General features: G+C 47.8%; 8 protein-coding genes across 8 annotated transcripts; 4 read left to right on the top strand and 4 right to left on the bottom strand.

Moving 5' to 3' along the window:
* Positions 1–1,289: 1,289 nt before the first annotated feature.
* On the top strand, positions 1,290–4,298 carry chsG (chitin synthase class III; the record flags this gene model as incomplete). Its single annotated transcript, XM_057088422.1, has 5 exons — positions 1,290–1,370; positions 1,438–1,909; positions 2,008–2,369; positions 2,426–4,105; positions 4,161–4,298. The coding sequence occupies 5 exons, from the start codon at positions 1,290–1,292 to the stop codon at positions 4,296–4,298; spliced, it is 2,733 nt and encodes a 910-aa protein (XP_056948251.1).
* A 1,217-nt stretch (positions 4,299–5,515) lies between these two features.
* Positions 5,516–6,492, top strand: N7483_004984 (NEDD8-conjugating protein UBC12; the record flags this gene model as incomplete). Its single annotated transcript, XM_057088421.1, has 4 exons — positions 5,516–5,536; positions 5,603–5,690; positions 5,891–6,180; positions 6,340–6,492. 4 exons carry the CDS (start codon positions 5,516–5,518, stop codon positions 6,490–6,492), a joined length of 552 nt encoding a protein of 183 aa, XP_056948250.1.
* A 621-nt stretch (positions 6,493–7,113) lies between these two features.
* Positions 7,114–7,629, bottom strand: N7483_004983 (cytochrome c oxidase subunit VIIa; the record flags this gene model as incomplete). Its single annotated transcript, XM_057088420.1, has 4 exons — positions 7,114–7,193; positions 7,256–7,291; positions 7,474–7,516; positions 7,600–7,629. 4 exons carry the CDS (start codon positions 7,627–7,629, stop codon positions 7,114–7,116), a joined length of 189 nt encoding a protein of 62 aa, XP_056948249.1.
* A 467-nt stretch (positions 7,630–8,096) lies between these two features.
* Positions 8,097–9,191, top strand: N7483_004982 (TBP-associated factor 8 family protein; the record flags this gene model as incomplete). Its single annotated transcript, XM_057088419.1, has 2 exons — positions 8,097–8,358; positions 8,425–9,191. The coding sequence occupies 2 exons, from the start codon at positions 8,097–8,099 to the stop codon at positions 9,189–9,191; spliced, it is 1,029 nt and encodes a 342-aa protein (XP_056948248.1).
* Positions 9,192–9,435: 244 nt separating this feature from the next.
* On the bottom strand, positions 9,436–9,828 carry N7483_004981 (uncharacterized protein; the record flags this gene model as incomplete). Its single annotated transcript, XM_057088418.1, has 2 exons — positions 9,436–9,535; positions 9,611–9,828. The coding sequence occupies 2 exons, from the start codon at positions 9,826–9,828 to the stop codon at positions 9,436–9,438; spliced, it is 318 nt and encodes a 105-aa protein (XP_056948247.1).
* Positions 9,829–10,195: 367 nt separating this feature from the next.
* On the top strand, positions 10,196–11,645 carry N7483_004980 (putative Rad51 family DNA repair protein; the record flags this gene model as incomplete). Its single annotated transcript, XM_057088417.1, has 2 exons — positions 10,196–10,255; positions 10,317–11,645. 2 exons carry the CDS (start codon positions 10,196–10,198, stop codon positions 11,643–11,645), a joined length of 1,389 nt encoding a protein of 462 aa, XP_056948246.1.
* Positions 11,646–11,924: 279 nt separating this feature from the next.
* N7483_004979 (threonine/serine dehydratase) lies at positions 11,925–13,121 on the bottom strand (the record flags this gene model as incomplete). The annotated part of the gene is made up of 2 exons (XM_057088416.1): positions 11,925–12,691; positions 12,785–13,121. 2 exons carry the CDS (start codon positions 13,119–13,121, stop codon positions 11,925–11,927), a joined length of 1,104 nt encoding a protein of 367 aa, XP_056948245.1.
* Positions 13,122–13,485: 364 nt separating this feature from the next.
* Positions 13,486–14,676, bottom strand: N7483_004978 (Ketol-acid reductoisomerase; the record flags this gene model as incomplete). The annotated part of the gene is made up of 1 exon (XM_057088415.1): positions 13,486–14,676. One exon carries the CDS (start codon positions 14,674–14,676, stop codon positions 13,486–13,488), a length of 1,191 nt encoding a protein of 396 aa, XP_056948244.1.
* Positions 14,677–15,795: the final 1,119 nt, after the last annotated feature.

Below are 15,795 nucleotides of genomic sequence, written 5' to 3'. Positions count from 1 at the left end.
AGACGGTGAGAACAATAGCAGAGAAGGCTATTCTATTCTTCTACGGGTATACGGAGTACGAAGTACCTGATTCAGATTCAACAGATCCATCCACCTGGCCAGTATACAGACACTAGCACTGGCATACCCGCGGTCGGCATCCATCTCCTCATAAGATCAAGATCTTATTCTCCCGAGCCGTTTTGCATGCCAGAGAATCATGAAATCATACCGTCATAATCAAGACTTGATTATAATGGCGAAGAATGCCAGCATACCAGCCCACGCCTGTTTCACTCCATGGGTTCCGCTGTTACATGGTGATTGGGTGATAATCACCGAGTGGAGTCTTCATTCTGGATTGAGTTAGGCGGAGATCTGAGTACATTGACATAAGAACAGTGAAAACAACTTGAATATCAACATTCAAACATCTTGACAGAGTCCAGAATGATTCAAAAGCATCCAAGTGGAACTCTAAGACATTGGACTGAATTATCGCCACAGACAGACCCGAGGGATCTGCAAATCTCACCATCTTACCAGTCCAGTCTGACCAGTCTACAGATGATACGTCAAAGTGGGGAAAGAAGACCCTGAGCCCTGATTCGCGATGCTTTGACCCTGAATAACCCTGAATAACCCTGAATTGAACCCTGACAGGGTACTTCAGACCCGTGGTCTATTCATACCACACTTTTAGACGCTGTCCTCAAGGGATGAGATATGTGGTTGCATAGGCCAGATCATAATAATCCTTAGTCGCCTCTAGATAACACCTTCAATAATGAAATCTTCCAAAGCCTAAAACCCGATCTCTGAATGAGATCAAGAATAAGCTAGAGCTAACTCCGTAAAAGGTGGATCAGATGTTCTATTTTAGTTCCCGTGAAGGGTAACTGAGTACATGGATCGTGTGCCCAGACGCCTCTGTAAAAAGAAATGTAAACATAATCATTAATAGTCACAAAAAACCTGCAGTCCAACGCTTTTGTTTTTTTTTTGTTGTTTTATTTTTATGTTTTATTTTTTGTTTTTTTTTAACTCATCACATCTTTTCTCCTTCCCCCTTCTCCTCGGTATCACTCACCCCTTCCATCGTTACATTCCTCACTTTACATCTATCCAGCCTTTTTGTGTTATTTCGTTCAAGTTTCACTCGTTTACGACAATACCGGTCCCTAGGCCACTCCCCAACTCTGCAAGGCCCTGGTGGCTTCCTATCTGGACCTGATCTCCCCTTGTTTCTCGATACCCCTCAACTCCATCTCCTTTAATCTCAACCCCAGGGATTTTTGCGCGCTATCATCATGGCCTATCAAGGGTCGGGTGCGCATGAGCACTCGGGCTACGAAGAGGGTACTCGTCTTCAGGATGTGCCTGCTGCAGAGGTATGGTGCCTAACCCGCATCAAAGAGCGACAACAATATACTAATCACAGGTATTGAAAATAAATAGTACCAGGAGCGCGAGGATGAAGATGCATCAAGAGGTCTACTTTCTCATCAACAAGGTCCTTTTTCGACACCCTTTGATGATCCCCATTCACGCGGTCACTCGCCCATTCGCCCCACATCGGGCTACAGCTTGACGGAAACTTATGCTTCAGATGCCGCTCCAGCTTATCATGATCCCTACACTGTGGGTGCTCAAGAGAACGCCGCGGCCACTTTCGGTGTCCCCAGTCGTGTTGCCTCACCATACGCCCGCAGTGAAACCTCATCTACTGAGGCCTGGCGCCAGCGACAAGCACCCGGTGGTGGAAATGGTGGAGGGAACCTACGCCGTTATGCCACTCGTAAGGTGAAGCTGGTTCAGGGTTCAGTCCTGAGTGTCGATTACCCAGTTCCCAGTGCTATCCAAAATGCGATTCAAGCCAAGTATCGCAACGATCTTGAGGGAGGCAGCGAGGAGTTTACACATATGCGATGTAGGTGATTCCAATCTTGAATCCGCTTTGTTGCCTTTCATATCCTCAACATCTGAATATGAACGAGACCGTTGGAAACTAACATGATACTCCGCTAGACACTGCTGCGACTTGCGATCCAAATGAATTTACTCTGCACAACGGTTACAATCTGCGTCCCGCCATGTACAATCGTCATACCGAACTCCTCATTGCAATCACCTACTACAATGAGGACAAGACGCTGACCGCTCGTACCTTGCACGGTGTGATGCAGAATATTCGTGATATTGTCAACCTCAAGAAGTCCGAGTTCTGGAACAAAGGTGGACCTGCCTGGCAGAAGATCGTGGTTTGCCTCGTCTTCGACGGTATCGACCCCTGCGATAAGGATGTTTTGGATGTTCTGGCAACCGTTGGTATCTACCAGGATGGTATCATGAAACGTGATGTTGACGGAAAGGAGACTGTGGCGCACGTTGTATGTCTGGAGAAAAATCACCTGTTCCCCAGAACTGTCGCTAACAAGTGGTATAGTTCGAATACACAACCCAGCTATCAGTTACGCCCAGTCAGCAGCTTATTCGACCTACTGATGATACTCCTAGCACCCTGCCTCCCGTTCAGATGATGTTCTGTCTTAAGCAGAAGAACAGCAAGAAGATCAATTCGCACCGTTGGCTATTCAACGCCTTTGGCCGTATTCTCAACCCAGAGATCTGTATCCTCCTAGACGCTGGAACCAAACCCGGCCCAAAATCATTGCTCGCTCTTTGGGAAGCCTTTTACAACGATAAGGATCTTGGCGGTGCCTGCGGTGAGATCCATGCTATGTTGGGTAAGGGCTGGCGCAACTTGGTCAACCCTCTTGTGGCTGCTCAGAACTTCGAATACAAGATCAGTAACATTCTAGACAAGCCTCTAGAGAGTTCTTTTGGTTATGTCAGTGTGTTGCCTGGTGCTTTCTCGGCCTATCGATTCCGTGCCATTATGGGCCGTCCACTCGAACAATATTTCCACGGTGACCACACCTTGTCTAAGCAGCTTGGTAAGAAAGGTATTGAGGGTATGAATATCTTCAAGAAGAACATGTTCTTGGCCGAGGATCGTATTCTCTGCTTCGAGTTGGTGGCGAAAGCTGGATCAAAATGGCATCTTTCATACGTGAAAGCTTCCAAGGGTGAGACCGATGTGCCCGAGGGAGCCGCTGAGTTCATCTCACAACGTCGTCGTTGGCTTAACGGATCATTCGCCGCCGGTATCTATTCTCTGATGCATTTTGGCCGTATGTACAAGAGTGGCCACAATTTGATCCGCATGTTCTTCCTTCACATCCAGATGTTGTACAACATCTTCAACACCATCCTCACCTGGTTTTCGCTGGCATCATACTGGTTGACCACCACTGTCATTATCGACCTGGTTGGTACTCCTAGTCCCAGCAACGGCAACACTGCTTTCCCCTTTGGTCATACTGCGACACCCATCATCAACACAGTTCTCAAGTATGTCTACCTGGGATTCCTGTTGTTGCAATTCATTCTTGCGCTTGGTAATCGACCCAAGGGATCCAAGTTCTCATACTTGGCCTCCTTCGTCGTCTTCGGTATCATCCAGCTCTACATTGTTGTCGACTCCCTGTACCTGGTCGTCCGGGCGTTCAGTGGAGGTGCTCCCATGGATTTCGTAACCAACCAAGGCGTGGGTGCTTTCCTCAAGTCCTTCTTTGGCTCCTCGGGTGCTGGTATTATTATCATTGCACTGGCTGCCACTTTTGGCCTGTACTTCGTTGCTTCCTTCATGTATGCCGATCCTTGGCATATGTTTACCTCCTTCCCACAATATCTGGTGCTGCAGTCTTCTTACATCAACATCCTCAACGTCTATGCCTTCAGCAATTGGCACGACGTCTCCTGGGGTACCAAGGGATCAGACAAGGCTGATGCACTTCCCTCTGCTAAGACGACCAAAGATGAAAGCAGTAAAGACGCAGTCATCGAAGAAATTGACAAGCCTCAAGCAGATATCGACAGTCAGTTCGAGGCCACTGTCAAACGCGCTCTCACTCCATTCATCCCCCCTGTTGAGAATGAGGAGAAATCTCTTGAGGATTCCTACAAGAGTTTCCGAACTCGCCTTGTGACCTTCTGGATTTTCAGCAATGCCTTCCTCGCAGTTTGCATTACCAGCGAGGCAGTGGACAAGTTCGGATTTACAGTACGTTCCATCTCCATCCCCTTTCCAGTTGCGATATAACTAACCATTTCTCCAGAACACCGCTACCACGCGTACTGCACGTTTCTTCCAAGCTCTTCTGTGGTCCAATGCCGCGGTGGCTTTCTTCCGTTTCATTGGCTGCTGTTGGTTCTTGGGCCGTACCGGCATCAAGTGCTGCTTTGCCCGCCGTTAGATGATGGATACCACGACTTTCTTTTCTCCCTGGCACATGTCCCTTTTTTTATTGCCTAAGCAATTCATTTTCCTCCTTCCTTTACCTGTCCTATCCAAATCATGTATTCTAGCTAAACATGCCTGTTCTATTCGAATCGTTTTTGTGATGCCAGTATGTACTGTCGCAGGCTGGAAGTAGCCTTCTACCGTGATGTTTTGTCGGACCAGCGATGCAACAGGATGCATTCGGGGCGCAATGAATTATTCCGAGATCTAAGCTGATATGCATAGATTCTCTAATTTCAACTTTCAAAGTATTGAGTTTTATTTTAGTAGATGGTAGAAAAGATGTAGTTGACAAAGCAGTCGAAAAAATACTTGAAAAGTGATTAAAAAAATACTTGAAAAAGCAGTTACAAGAATACTCAAAGAAATACTTAAAATTTCTTCAAACAGTGATTCGAACAATTATTTTAAAAAAATTAGTTGAAGAAATAGTTAACAGAAAGTAGTTAAGAAGATAGTTAAAAAAGCAATTGAAGAAATAGTTGGAAAAATAGTTAAAGAATAGTCGAAGAAATAGGGGGGGGAAAAGTAGTAGAAAGTAGTAAAAATCAGTTACAAAGATATCTAAAAGTTAATTTTTTTTTTTTAAAAAAAAGTAGTAAGAAGTAGTTAAAAAAATAAAATAAAATAAAAAAAATAGTTGGAAAAGCAGTTGAAAAAATAGCTGCAAAGTTGTAGGTACTAAGTAGTTGTTATAGTTGAGAAGGTAATTCAAAAAATAGTTGAGAAAATAGTTTGAAAAATGTATTTCAAAACTATATAAAAAGATATTTAAAAAGTGATTCGAAAAAAAAAATTAGTTGAAAAGGTGGTTGAAAAAATAGCTGGTAGTGGTTGTATAGTGTAGTCGAAAAAAGTTGGTAGATATTCCTCACACGGCGAAACATATCGCCGTCTCCCCGAGCTCTCTCCATGCGTCATGCCTAGAAGCCCGAGATGGACCCAAAGGCGGGACGCGATATTGCCGCTGCAAAGCCCCGCAGGCTTCTGTCACCTTAACTTCGGCTTGCGCCGCCAACCACTTTAAGGTTGACGATCTAACACAGCACCTGAGGCTGTACACATGTCAGCCAGTTCCTGAATCATTTACAATCGTTACTATCCCTCCTGGGGTCCTCTCAAAACCCGTTTCTGACATTCCTACCCACGCGGGGGTGGTGAACCGTCAAGATGTTGAAGATTTGGTCTATGGTTTGTGACTGAATCGCCCCTTAGCATACCCATAAAACACAAAGATCCAAGCTAACATCTGTATAGAAGCAGCAGCAGGCGCAGGCCGAGAATGCCGATGGTGCTGGCAAGAAGAAGAAGAAGGTCACTGCCGCCCAGCTACGAGTGCAACGAGGTTCGTCCCAATGCCGAACCCTGATTTCGAACTCCTTCTATACCAAGCATGATTCCTATCATATAATATGTCTCATACGAGAATATTATATCTCTTCATCTGGAGATCTCACACTGGGATCTCACCTGCAATTTCACCGATACCAAAATCTGCATCTATCCGAATCGAGTCAAATCACCATTCTAACCTCATTTAAATAGATCTTCAAGAGCTAACGCTCGGAAACACAATGAGAATGACCTTCCCAAACCCCGACGACATCTTAAACTTCACCCTAATCATCGAACCAGACGAGGGCATGTACAAGGGTGGCGTCTTCAACTTCTCCTTTGCCGTAAACCAGAACTTCCCGCACGATCCCCCAAAGGTCAAATGCACCCAAAAGATTTACCACCCCAACATCGATCTCGAGGGAAACGTCTGTCTGAACATTCTGCGTGAGGACTGGAAGCCTGTTCTTAATTTGAATGCGGTTATCGTAGGCATGCAGGTACGTCTTTACCCGTCTATTTGGGCTATACATAGATTCCTCTATCCCAAGTCACCTACCCTCTTTTGCTCTGTTCTGGTCATTCATCATTATTATATTTCCATATTTCCATATTGGAAATACTGGGAAGTCGGGAATATACTAATTTCACTATAACAGTTCTTATTCCTCGAACCAAACGCATCAGACCCTCTCAACAAAGATGCAGCTGATGATCTTCGCGCAAACCGTGACTCCTTCAAGCGCCATGTACGTACCTCGATGGGTGGTGGTGCCGTGCGCGGTGTGCATTTCGAGCGTGTGCTCCGATAGTTTGATGATCGCTTTCTTACGTGTTTGCTCCGGAATGAAAAATGGAGCTGGGTGGTTGCGATCAATTCTGGCTTGGGTATCTGTTATCTGGTATCCTTGATGCTGGACATGAGGACCTACATACATGGCGTATTTAGCGTTCAATTTCAATAGATATGAATTCCATGACATCTTAATTGCCAATTAGTGGGGATGTATTGCAAGAATAGTGGGATGGATCTAAACCCGGCTTATGTTTACCTGATTTTTTGCCATATGCGCAATACATACTGGAATTAAGGTCGTAGACACTTCCATGGTTGGACGTGGATCCAATAATTTACATCTACTAGTACTAAGGTAATTCGTCATTGAGTCCAAAACAAAACATTGTGATAACGGCATATGTACAATCAACCCAAATTACCACTCCACAAAAACACCACTCCACCCGCAAAGAGATCGCAGACACCAAAACAGAGAAACAGCCTCAATGCCTCGGACGGGTGGTGGTTGATTGAATTTCTCTTGGAAAAAAAGGACGTAAGGAAATGTAGGAATCGATATCGATTTGTCAAGTAAATGCCGACAGGCGAGTCGATTTATAGAAGCGTTCTAGCGGGTGGTGATCATTTGGGCGATTTACGAGCGCTCAGCAGCGCGCTCAGCCTCGAGGCGGGCGTAGTAGACATCACGCTCACGGACGCGGGGAAGGTGGAAGCCTGGATCATCATAATTAGAATTATATCATATAGAGTAGGAGTGCTTGTGATTGTCTACTTACCGTACCACCAGAGGTAACCGAAGGTAGTACCGAAACCTGATAGATTGTTAGTTAGTTCTCACGATATGCACAGCTAGACATATGCGATCCAGCTAGCATTCCCAACGCGGATGGCTAGAATGGAATCCAATCCATATTGAATATAGGAATCATATTCCGGATCATATCCATATCCAATCCATCCACGCATCATGCCACACTCATATCGATCCACTCACCGAAAGCGGTGCTCAGGTCCAGGACCAGACCCCGGCGGAGCATCTATATTGTATGTTAGTTTGACTTGACTCGTACGGGTATCCGACTTCGCCGATCGGGCCATGTCGGATGAAGGGGTCACGTACGCCGGTGATAGGGGGAATAGCAGCGGCCATTGTGTCTGTAGAAGAGTGTTAATTGATTCCGCAAGAAGCGATTATACTGTGAAGCTCGGCGGACGGACTGACCTTGGACGTTGAAGGTGGGAGAGGTGGAGGGGAGAGAATGACGGGGTGAAGTGGACGAGAACTGAAGTTGAAGCTTTCGGGCGGTAAGCGAGGCTCCGGATTGGTCAATAAGTTGGAGATTTATGACACCATGTATGGGCTGACCTGATATTGATATCTTTTGTTTTGAACGATGAGATTTGAATATAATTATATTTTCCATTCACTTATTTCCTTCATTCTAGTCATATATGTCTTTTGGTTATGCTCAACCTACTGCTTTACTACATGGCATAAATCTATGACACCTTGCAGAATAGGCACCAACGCACGTGACCTCCCGCTCCCCGATTCGATCAACAACTTGGCAAGCTCCTTGACTTCTCCGCCGTGATCTTTGCTCCGCACCTGTGGCTATGGCGTCGTCGAGCCTCCCAGTGAAACGCTCTGCATCTCATCTCGAGGAAGAGGACAGCAAGCGTTCGAAACAACATTATCATCACCACCACCGTCTCCACCGACCTGTCATTCTACCTGCCTCATCCGAACCCGCCGTACACGATGAGGTCCACCTCGAGAATCTCTTGAACCGTTCAGTCGCGCATATCCTTAAGGATGCGGGATTCGATACAGCTGAGCCGGCCGCGCTATCCGCCTTGCGCAGCGCTACAGACACATGTATGTGATGGGAGCAGACCATGACCTAAAAAAAGAGCTTTGAACTAACCATGCGCAACGCATCAGATTTGACCCGCTTATCAACATACATCCGTCAATCTATGTCAGCATCTCGACGGCTTCAACCGCTTCCTCCTGATTTCGAGTACGCTTTTGGTCGCGTTAATCTATCTCTCAACGATCTCATCCCCTACACCCAATCATGCAAAGCCGTTGCTTCTATCCCGACCCTTCCCCCATCACCTCCACCGGAGGATGAGCTTGCTCGCAAAATCCCATTCCTCAATTCATTGCGCGACCTAGAGACAGAAGTCGACCGCTCTTACGTTCCAAAGACCTTCCCCGATTTCCCAAGCAAACATACCTACTCCTCTACTCCGGTCTTCACAGAGCGAGATAACGATCCTCGTAAAATCCGTGAACGCGCCGCAGAAGATGGACGACACGGCGAAGAAGCTCTACGCAAGTTAGCTGCTGCTGCATTCCGTGGTGATAACCCCTCCAGCTCGAGTGGGAAGGATAAGAAGCTCTGGGGACGACGACTAGAGAGCATGGAGACCATGTTCGAGAAGACGGTGAAGGGACTCGCGAAGAAATTTCATAAAGACCCGCTTGCACCTGCGGGGTCAGCCATGGAGATCGACTCGGGCAATTTTGCTGACGGAGATGCGAAATCCAAGGCGAAGCAATTACACTGGAATACGGATATGGGTCCTATTGTGAACTGCGAGCGAGACTTTTGGCGTCGACCCGCGACTGGTCCGCGAGGAAAAGAAGAGAAATCAGCGAAGCCAGCTGTTCCGACTGGGTCGGTAGATGTTTTGGACGCATAAGTACATTTATCATGGAGGGCTATTATGGATATTTAGACGTGTATCATTCGGATGGGCGTTTTACGATATGTTTGGGTTGGCGCTTTCATTTTGTTTTCGGAGTCGTTATTGAGGAGATACCCCATGGCAGCAAGTCATATCATAAATAACAATTATCATTTGGGAACGCATTTTCAATGCTATATAGTACATGTAAAAAGACCTTAAACTCCACCCAATGCGAATGAACCTGCGTCCCAGTACTTTATGTGGAAGACTGCTCGAGCTTCGCCTTTGCCTTCGCCTCTTCAGCTTGCCTCAAGGGCTCCCACGATGTTGTCTCTACCGTCAATCCACCGGCGCATCTAATGGAAATTAGAATTAGGACCTTCATACATCTCCGTCAGACCCGCCTGGGTCAAAAGTTGTCTGCAACTCACTTTCGAAATAGTCGCACGATAGGCTTGCAGACCACGACGCCTGGTTTCGGTATCTCCTCCTGTGGCGGATTACAAGAATACTGCACCATCTCCATAAGTGCGCATTCTTTTAAATCAATCTGTTCGCCCTTGCGTTTCTTCTCTATGAAATTGCGGCGCACGATGTTGACATGGTCGGGGAGGGTATCCGCGGAGAAAACGGGAACAAGAGGTGCCATTGTGGTGGTGGTGATGGTGGTGGAATTGGGATCGGTATTCTACTCTTCTTCGTGAGGATTCGCTTTTCCTGGGAATTCGTATTTGTGTAGGTAGGAGGATTCGAGGGTAGCGTTTGCCTCAAGGGCTTGGTAGTCGGATTGAAGCAAAGCTAAGTTCCTGCGGGTCCGAGTATCGTGTTCCGCCGAGCTACTTCAAGTTAACTACTACATATTATCCTGGCCTCTTCACATCATGATGAATACATGTATGCCTTGTTGATTTTGAGAGCACATTTTAAACGACAGTGCAGTAGTATCTTGACTGAAATTACTGTTCATCTCAAGTCGAGGCATGCATGATCCATGATACTGCGGGCTTTGGTTCGGTATGGCTGCCAGCTTAGGCGCAACGTCGCTGGACAATCTACACCACGAGGGACTAGATGAGGTATGTTGTCTCATTTCATGTCTGTTTCATCACGGTCTAACTGGAATAGCTTCTGCATGAGCTTGCAAATGTCTACCCTGCCGGCGCTGATCACCAAAGGCCATCACTAGGCGTTCCTATTCTCGATGCCTTGATGGAAGTTTTCATGCTGAGGACTGTAGGCCCTGCGCCAGAGTACCATCCTCACACCCAGCAGAATCAAACACAGTCCATACCACAGCTTGAAGACCTAGAGTCAGTGCAAGAACTGATTCAGTCGGATGATGATGAGATGCTTCTCGCTGAGGACTATGATAATGAGGCTCTTTTATCGGACGAACAACAAGTGCCCGCTTTGCTTTTCTCCGGGTCTGCCCACAGGAGCCATCGACCAATGCCTGTGCTAGAGATCTCGAGTAGTCTTTCAGGCGCTGGAAAATCGCAACTGCTTTATTATCTGACTGCTCTTGCGGTCCTACCCCGGGAATATGGTAATACCCATATTGGTGGACAAGATGCAGCGGTCGTTTTCATTGATGCGGATGATCGCTTTGATGTGCAAAGGCTACAAGCCGTAGCTCGAGGTATCATACTAAATGCAGAGCAGTCCCAGCCAGAAACAGAGCAGGATTCAGAGAAAACAACTGAGAATGTAAAGCTATCGAGGGATGACCTCGAGTCAATGCTCTTCTCTGCATTCAAGCACATCCACATCCTCCGGCCGCAGTCATCATCCGCTCTACTGGCTACTCTTGCTACGCTGGATACGTATCTATATGATATTTCTCAACACCACTCTGCACCACGTCCCCTTCAAATGCTTGCAATCGACAGCATGACAGCATTCTTCTGGCAAGACAAACTCCGCGACAATCTCGCCCGAGCAGAGGATCTCGGTCGATCAAGGGAAGAGAACGATAAATTAAGAGAGCAGAATCAGAGCTTCCACTTTGTTGATCTTTACGCAGAAATAGCCAAGAAGCTGAAAAGGCTACAGGCGCGTTTCGGATGCACAGTTGTATACACGACAACAGTCTCCGGGCCTCGACCGAATAAGACTACAGCTGACCAGACTGGTCAACTGGGTCCTTATGATGCCCCTCCTTCTCGCACACCGGCCCTACTTTCTGCTCTCCCAGCGCCGTGGGGTACATTTCCTCTTCTCCGATTAGTAGTGCAGAGGGATTTGATTCGCGCCTTTCCGCCGACAATGAGTACGAATGATGCGAAGAAGGATGCTCCTATGCGCCAGGTTGTTGTTCGTCGTGGAAACTTCTCGGCTTATGTTAATTCTTGGGGAAGGGAAGAATGGCCAAGTCGAGTGGTTGATGGTCTTAGGCCATATGGTGATGGGAGCTTCCCATTTTACGTTCGTGAAGATGCTATTGAGATACCACTTCCTGGATCGTAATCTTGACGATTCATGCTCATATGTTCTATAAGATCGGGGTATCTAGTCGCCTACAGCTGTCTGCACTTCATGGACTGATATAATATCATATTAGTTGACTCCAATATTCACATATTACAAGAGATTCCGCTCTCGACATGGGCAGTCATCCCTGATTCAGTACTAGCAGCCAAAGTGTAGTCCAGAGTATCTTCAAGTAGGGTATATTAATCTCTCTAAGTCTATTACCGACTGGGACTTCATTCCTGATCCCGGAGATCTGATCTCTATGTACCTAGTTCAACTATACAACTTCGCAATCGCTTCAACAGTGGTATTCCCTCCACTAAACACAATCCCAACATCCCATCCCTCCTCTCCACCCTCCTCTTCCACACGCTTTCGAAACTCTTCATCAAACAAGCAAACCGCCAACCCAACAACAGCACTCGGTTCCACAACCACCTTCATCCGCTCCAGAACAAGTCGCAACGCAGCCTTAATCTGTTCTTCCGTAACCGCAAAAACCCCCTCCACTTTCTTCTTATCCGAAATAACTTCCCAATTCAACAATCCAACCGGCGTTCTCAGCCCATCCGCAACAGTCAACGTAGAAACCTTCTCAACTCTCGCCTGGGCCAGAAGTCCTCTCCGACAATCATCCGCACCCTGAAAGCTAGGCTCTGCACCAAAAACCCGTGTTGACTTATCAGAGAAGTACGTCGCAACACCAGCATTCAATCCACCTCCACCAACAGGCGTGATCACCGCATCAAGACTCTTAGAGCTCTTCTCGGCGAATTGTCCCTCCATCTCGAGGGCTGTAGTACCTTGTCCACAAATAATATTGAAGTCGTCGTACGGTGGGATTAGGATTGCGTTCGTCTTAGCTTGGATCTCTGCTACGACAGCTTCGCGCTCGACGCTTGTAGATCCACTGAATACCACTTCTGCGCCGTGCGAGCGCGTCCCCGCTATCTTGGATGGTGTGCTTATTTCTGGCATGACGATGTAGGCTGGGATATTTAGGGTTGAGGCGGCGAGGGCGAGGGCTTGGGCATGGTTGCCTGTATCATAGACTTGTTAGATTATAGGTTCCAAGCTCTGAGTTTGGGAAATGATGGGTATATCATGAATCCTCCAGGGCTTTCTTTTCATACCAGAGCTATGTGTTATCACACCCCGCTTCTTAACCTCCTCTTCTCCTTGTGCCTCAATCACCCGTAGCAACGCATGGTGAGCACCGCGTGCCTTGAACGCGCCGATGCGCTGGAGGTTCTCGCACTTGAAGTGGAAGCGGAATTGAGGGTTTGCGGGGATTTGGCCTTCAAATGGCGTACCGATCAGGGCTTCAGCGGTTTGCGGGGTGGATGCGATCTTGTCGAGGGTTTTGGAGGTTAGGAGCGGGGTGAGGTGGACGTAGGGTTTGATGAGTTCGTATGCTGCCCCCACAGCGGCGGGTGTGAGGGCCTGGGCTTGTTCGGCTGGAGTGGACATTTTGTAGGCGATTGAGGTAGGTATATGTGCAGGTTAGAGTGAGTGAAGTTGTTGAGGTGGGAGGCCAGATGAAGTGCGGAGAGTCCCCGGAAATTTCTCCGCAGTTGATGGATCGGATGCATTGACTCATCCCATCTTGAGATGAGGCTTTACTCAATCCCTCATTTCTTTTGTTCTAAGGTCTATTTGATGATTACAAGGGAAATAATGAGAAATAATGAGAAATCGGAAACGGTCTCGCCGTATAATGATATTTTCGAAATACCCGAAGCCCAAACAAACAAATTCATAGTACATTCATAATTTTTGATCCAAAATTTTTGATCCAATCCTCCCTTTCGCGGGTATCACAACATTATATAATTTATTTCTGGTTCTCGGGGCGCAGAGAGCGGACGGCCTTACCGGCGCGCCAGATCTCGAGCTCGCGGATCTCCTCCATCTCCTTCTCGTACTTCTCACGGTAGTCCTTCTGGGAGTTGTAGTCGAGGGAGCGCTGGGTCTCGGTACCGTCACGGACGGAGTCGTAGAGCTCGTTGAAGAGGGGCTTGAGGTTGTCCTTGAAGCGGCTGGACCAGTCAATGGCACCACGGCGGGCAGTGGTAGAGCAGGCAGCGTACATCCAGTCCATACCGTTACCACCGATCAGGGGGTACAGGGACTGAGTAGCCTCCTCGACAGTCTCGTTGAAAGCCTCAGAGGGAGAGTGGCCACGCTCACGGAGAACCTCGTACTGAGCAAGGAACATACCGTGGATACCACCCATGAGACAACCACGCTCACCGTAGAGGTCGGAGTAGACCTCCTTCTCGAAGGTGGTCTCGTAGAGGTAGCCGGAACCGACGGCAACACCCATGGCGATGGCCTTCTCCTTGGCCTGGCCGGTAGCGTCCTGGAAGACGGCAATGGAGGAGTTGATACCACGGCCCTCACGGTAGAGAGAGCGGACGGTACGGCCGGAACCCTTGGGGGCAACGAGGATGACGTCAATGCCCTCGGGGATGTCAACCTTGGTGAGGTCCTTGAAGACGGGGGAGAAACCGTGAGAGAAGTAGAGGGTCTTGCCCTTGGTGAGGAGGGGCTTGATAGTGGGCCAAGTCTCAGACTGGGCAGCATCGGAGAGGAGGTTCATAACAACGGTACCCTTCTCAATAGCGGTGGTGACATCGAACAGGTTCTTGCCGGGGACCCAGCCGTCCTGGATGGCCTCCTTCCAGGAAGCACCATCCTTACGGACACCAACAATGACGTTGAGGCCCTGGTCACGCAGGTTGAGACCCTGACCGTGACCCTGGGAACCGTAACCGATGAGAGCAAGGGTGTCGTTCTTGAAGAACTCGTGGAGCTTCTCAGAGGGCCAATCGGCACGCTCGTAGACAACCTCCTTGTGACCAGCGAAGTCAATGGTCTTCATACCACGGACGGGGGTGATGGGAGCGATGACACGGGGAACCACCTTGGCCAGAGCAGGCCGGGGAAGGGCGGCGGTGACAACGGAGCGAGGGGCGGCCACACGGGCCATGCGGAGAGCACGGGGAAGACCACGGGAAGCCATGATGTGAATGAGGAATTGGAGTGGAGAGTATGAAGAAGAAAAAGAATTGGAACTTGGGAAGGGATAATCTGGAGTTTTAAATGCAGAGGCTTGGGGTGGGAAGCTCTGGTGTCTCCACTTTAAATGCGAGTCACCTCACGTGATTTTGGAGAGCTTTCCGGAGAAGTGACAGAGCTCCCCGGTCCGACACCGGGGACATAATGATTGGCTTAATTGGCCGGTCGGTGTGAGTCTCTTACGTTGAGAGTTGAATTGTTTGGGACGAGATCTGCCAATCGCCGAGAAGATGATTCAATAGAGGGAATGTATTTGATTATGGAAATTGGACATGTGAATTCATGTTAGTTTATGACATAAATATCAATCCATTGATTAATCTGAACTTCCAAGTGGCAAAATTGAATGTGTTGTGTTGAATTGCGATTTCCTACATATAACAACCTGGAATATATACCGCATGCAGCACCTGAGCTAAAGCTATAATCAAGTCACATTTTTCAATATTTTTCAACATATCCATACTGTTCAAAACTATGTGCAGTACCCGAGTCTGGCCATCTATAGCCCTGGAGCCTGGGGGCCTAAATATAGTAGAGCCTCAATACTAGTACTAATAGTACGGGGTAGACACCACCACTGTGTGGGAGTCACTGTCCCCGGCCCTACTACTCCGGAGTCCGAGATATATGAACTCCGGTTGACCAGTTGACTATATACGGGCGTAAGAACTCTGAATCACAGAGTTAAAGTGGAGCCCGTGCGGCATAGCGATCTGCCCAGGTGCTAGTGTGGCACCTAAAGGCTAAGAGTCATCGGATATTCGCATTAGTCCAGACTCCAGACTTCCAAGGTTGACTTGATACCGTGATATTGCGAATATGCAGAATAATTACTACTCATATTTAGCCCTCTACTAAATACTATCAGTTGGCATCAGCCTGTAGTTTAATATTGAATAAACCTATAACCCCTCAACTTATACGAGATATTACACTCAAACTTCTTGTTCTCGACCACTGTATCCCTTCTGACGGTACACCCCATCCTGGTTAGGACCAATGGTACCCGCCAAAATGTCCCAGCACGATGGACACCACTCGCGCTGGTAACGCCAGTCAC

Source organism: Penicillium malachiteum (assembly GCF_028827825.1).
Source record: "Penicillium malachiteum strain IBT 17515 chromosome Unknown utg000002l:1.0-8849297.0:1.0-8852440.0, whole genome shotgun sequence".
Taxonomy (NCBI): Eukaryota; Fungi; Ascomycota; class Eurotiomycetes; order Eurotiales; family Aspergillaceae; genus Penicillium; species Penicillium malachiteum.
This window is presented reverse-complemented; position numbering and strand designations above follow the sequence as displayed.